The sequence below is a fragment of the Lolium perenne genome, chromosome 6 (genome assembly GCF_019359855.2).
Source record: "Lolium perenne isolate Kyuss_39 chromosome 6, Kyuss_2.0, whole genome shotgun sequence".
Taxonomy (NCBI): domain Eukaryota; kingdom Viridiplantae; phylum Streptophyta; class Magnoliopsida; order Poales; family Poaceae; genus Lolium; species Lolium perenne.
Window position 1 is genome coordinate 54,228,161 of NC_067249.2, and position 4,437 is coordinate 54,232,597.

The 4,437-nt window shown below is 47.4% G+C and overlaps 1 protein-coding gene across 1 annotated transcript; it reads left to right on the forward strand.

Annotated features, from left to right (window-relative positions):
• Positions 1-354: 354 nt before the first annotated feature.
• LOC127308021 (F-box/FBD/LRR-repeat protein At1g13570-like) lies at positions 355-4,155 on the forward strand. Its single transcript, XM_071821710.1, has 3 exons — positions 355-1,440; positions 1,537-1,680; positions 3,465-4,155. The coding sequence occupies exons 1-3, from the start codon at positions 403-405 to the stop codon at positions 3,879-3,881; spliced, it is 1,599 nt and encodes a 532-aa protein (XP_071677811.1). The 5' UTR covers positions 355-402; the 3' UTR covers positions 3,882-4,155.
• The last annotated feature ends 282 nt before the right edge of the window (positions 4,156-4,437 follow it).

Below are 4,437 nucleotides of genomic sequence, written 5' to 3' on the forward strand. Positions count from 1 at the left end.
AGACCGTTGCGGCGCGCTGTAGCCGACGCGTCACATTTGGCGCTCAAGATTGTGCAAACCGCCGCACGCCCTAAAAATTTTACAGCGCCGCGGCGTTTGCCGCGACTGCTGGAGGAGCGCTTTCGCCTCCGCGCTCTGTAAATCGGCGGTTAATATACCGCGCGGTCTATATAGCGCGTTTGTTTGGAGACGCTCATAGAAAGATTAAGAGTACTAAGCAAAAGGAAGAAATGAGTGACTGAGTCATGGGCCCGTGGGCGGAGAAATCGGTTTTGTTTTCTGGCCCACCAAACCACGAAACCCTAGGGCCACCTCACAAGACGAGGCCAGTCCCATATAGACAACTAGCGCCGCGCCCACTATCGACTTCTTGTCCCTCACACTCACACTCTTCTCTCTCTAATGGCGCCACGCCGAGGCCCCAAATCCGGGAAACCCTCGCCGGCGGGGTCGTGGGCCATGAGCGGGCAGAAGCCACCCACGAACGTGGACTCCGCGACGGCGGCCGCCGTGTGGCGCGGGTGCTGCAACCCGGACGGAGACACGGAGCATCTGCGTACGTACATCCGCACCGAGCTCCTCCCCGCCTTCCCCGCCGTCGAGGCCGCGCGGTTCGCCTCCCTCCCCGCCCGCGACGGCGTCGACCGCATCAGCCTCCTCCCCGACGCGCTCCTGCGCAACATCGTCTCCCGCCTCTTCGTCACGGAGGCCGCCGCCACCGCCCTCCTCGCCTCGCGCTGGCGCCGGGTCTGGCTCTCCGCGCCTCTCGTCCTCAGCGACGCCTACATCAGTCCCAGAGGCGGCTCGCCGCCCATCACCGACTCCGTCTCCTACATCCTCGAAGCGCACCCGGGGCCCTTCGGCTGCGTCCACCTCGTCTCCAGCAGGATGGGCGCGCACCAGGCCCAGCTCGCCCGCTGGCTCGACCTCCTCGCCGCCAAGGGCGTCCAAGAACTCGTCCTCCTCAATCGCCCACTGCCGCTCGACGTGCCCCTCCCTGCCACGCTCTTCAGCGTCACCACCCTCACCCGCCTCTACATCGGCCTCTGGAAGTTCCCGGACGTGGCCAGGATACCGCGCGGCACCTCCTTCCCCTATCTCCGCGAGCTCGGCATCTGCAGCGTCGTCATGGAGGACGGGGACATCGAGTCCGTCATTGCCAGAAGCCCCGTCCTCAAGGTCCTGAGCATCCAGGGAAACAACAAGGGGCTGCGCCTTCGCATCGTCAGCCAGAGCATCCGGTGCGTGCAAATTTGCGGCTCCGTTCTGGAGAGCATCACCGTAGTGAAGGCTCCACTTCTTGACAGACTCATCCTGGAGGGACCTCGGGGCAACACGGGTGGCTTCAGCACCAGAGTCCTGATTGGTGATGCCCCCAAGCTCCACGCATTGGGAATCTTGGAGCCAGGAAATCACATTCTAGAGACCCGAGACATCGTGGTACATCTCCTGTCTAACTCTATCCATTTGTTCGTCCAACTGGTGGCGGTTCATGACTAAATGTGTGATCTTTCTTCAACTGGGATTTGGGTGCAGGCTGGGATAAAACCAACCTCACGCACCATGCTCACCAGCGTCAAGACCCTGAGTTTGAAGGTGCGTTTCGGAAACCACAATGACGTCAAGATGCTGCCCACCTTCCTCAGATGTTTTCCCAATCTGGAGAAACTCCATATTACAGTATGTGCTTTCTTACGTTTGTTCCAATTTCCTGTAGATATTACATGGATTGTCTGTAGCCAGGCTACAGATTTTATTCCATTACAGATGGTGTGTTCTGAATTTCTTATCAATAGACCTTTAGGTCAATTATCACTGCCATTCTTTATCGTCTTCCTAAATTTTGCTCCTGCAAAATAGTAATCTTTCTTTGTAGTTATGCAAGCTAGTGTAAGTAGTATTTCCATCTGTTAACTTGATGATAAGACCAGCTACATGTCTAGGAATACTTGACCTTGACAGGGGTGATCAATTATTGCTTTACAAGCTAAGCATTGTAATTTTTTCTCAGCCATCAGGTTTTCTCTTCAAAACATAAACTAGAGTACACCATTAGAGTTCTGAGTGGCAGCTACATGGCTAGGAATACTTGGCCTTGACAGGGGTGATCAATTATAGCTTTACAGGCTAAGCATTGTCATTTTTTCTCAGCCATCAGGTTTTCTCTCAAAACATAAACTAGAGTACACCATTAGAGTTCTGAGTGGCCATCTATTTCTGTTTATGTTATGCTGTTCCTCTTGGGCCACAATGTTTACTCTGCTATTATCTTGATTTCTAATGCTTTTCTTCTTCGCATCTTGTATTAAGTCTTTCTTCTTGTTGTAGTGTTTCTCATTGTGTTCATACATTGTATTAGTTAGCAGCATTTGTGCTTGTTGTAACTTGTAATAGGCAGGCAGTTCTCATTTTAGAGAGTTGAACATAAATTAACACATTGCTACCTACAGTTTCTTGGAGGTCTGTGTGGTATACAATAATACCATATTGATGGTACTGAACAAATTGCCGAAAACCCCCAGCAGCACCCATGCTCCCTTTTTTGAAAAAAATTAAAAACATATTTCTGTGAGTTCAAAAAATCTGAAAACAAATACACTAATACCAAATTTCGGGGGAAAATAAGTTGGATTTTGAGCTATACAAAAAAGACAAATTTCTGACAAAAATCTGAGTTTTCTTTCCCTACATACAGCGAAATTTCTACCGAAACTTCGCACAAGTATTCTGGACATGCGTATGTGTTCACGGAATAAATTTTGTGATTTTTTGAAACACAAAAGTACAATTTTCAAACTTTTCAAAAACAGGAGCTCTAGTGCTCGGGTGTTGCAAATCTACTCTCACCAATTGCATCATATTAATTATTACAAGGTACTTGTCATGAATTACATCTGGAATTTTGTCTAGGAGAACATGTCTGGCGAAAGGTACACATGGTTAAGACCTCGACATTAGATTGTTTGTGTGATTTCTTCAAATCGGTTTCGATTGATTAGTCATTGGACCATGTTTTAGTCGCGACCGACAACAGTAGTAAGCTGAGATTTTCAGCAGTACACTGTAACTTGTTCGTGTGAATGATAATCATGAGGATGTTTAGGGCACACACCAACACATCACTCCAGTTCTAGTTTTTTTTCTTGCATTATTAGGCTACTTGGCAGATGGTATACTTTTTCAGCAAGTTTCGCACTTGGAAATGTTGATTTGCCACTTGCCCACAAATCAGATACAGCTTTTATAGTGTGATACCATAATGTACAATTTTTTTTATACCAGCAGCGTTTAGTGTCGAGCAACGATTGTAATTCTGAATCTCAGCTGCACAAAAAACTCTGTTGACAATATGAAGTACTTAATAATGTTACCTTTTATAACCTGTTATTTTCAAATAGCTAATGGCAAACAACCGACCATTGTATCTGGGCTAATTCATGTGACTTCTTATTGATTTCTTGCAGTCTGGAAAATGTGATTTTGAAGCTGGCAGTGCCAGGCTGAACCTCAAGTTCTGGGAGTTGGCTAAACCCACCGAAAATGTCAAGTCGTGCATTAAGGTGTTGTCTTTCCGTGAATTCCGGGGGGAGATAGGTGAGGTTGCTTTCATCAAGTTCTTCTTCCGGAATGCGAGAGTCCTCGAGAGTGCATCGATTAGTATGGCCAATCCCAGCGTCACACCATTTTGTACTGACGAGGCATTTTCCAAAGCGTCAAAAGCTTCTGATAAAACGGTCAGTAAATCCGAGATCAATATGGTGGTTCTTGGTAGCACAGGTCCTGAAGGAGGCAGCCTCTGGAACTTTAAGAAGGGAGCCGATTACACTTTTGATGACCCTTTCTCAGCAGTGCAGATGCGTGTCACTAAAGATGGAGAGTAATCCTGCAATATCCGTGGCACTGTGGAAGTTTTTTGGATGTCAATGATGAAGCATTATCCGTGGCACGGTGGAAGTTTTTTGGATGTCAATGATAAAATAGAAATCCTGCAATATCTGCTGCGCTTGCTACCCATGTCCTGACTTTTGGGGTATTGCATTGCAGACTTTGTGTTAAATTCGTGCCCTGATGTCTGGTGCGTATTAGAAATACTACCGACTGATGGTTTGCTTGTGGTGCCTGTGTCTTCTAACTTCTCGGTATATGCTTCTTCCAGCATTTTCGTCGCGGCAGCATATTTCAGCTTTGTGTTTTTTTTTTTTTGTCGCATCTCGTCGTCCTGGTTGCCATTCCGATTAATCATCATCACTCATCAGAGCACTCTATAGTCTTTAGGCGTTCCCTACACAGCTGAAACAGTACTTTTGCATGTAAGTTTAGACTACAACAATTCCAACAGGCATAATCTTATGAGTTGCATGCTTTTCTCTGCTGCAAGGTAATGGTGAGTGTTTTGTTCTTTGCACAAAACTATAATGCCGTTTCTTTAATCTACAA

Excerpts from the sequence above, each read along its gene's own strand:
- LOC127308021 (XM_071821710.1), top strand. The coding sequence starts at position 403 with ATGGCGCCACGCCGAGGCCCCAAATCCGGGAAACCCTCGCCGGCGGGG. Across the intron at positions 1,441-1,536 it reads TAGAGACCCGAGACATCGTG|GCTGGGATAAAACCAACCTC; the intron begins GTACATCTCCTG and ends ATTTGGGTGCAG. Across the intron at positions 1,681-3,464 it reads TGGAGAAACTCCATATTACA|TCTGGAAAATGTGATTTTGA; the intron begins GTATGTGCTTTC and ends GATTTCTTGCAG.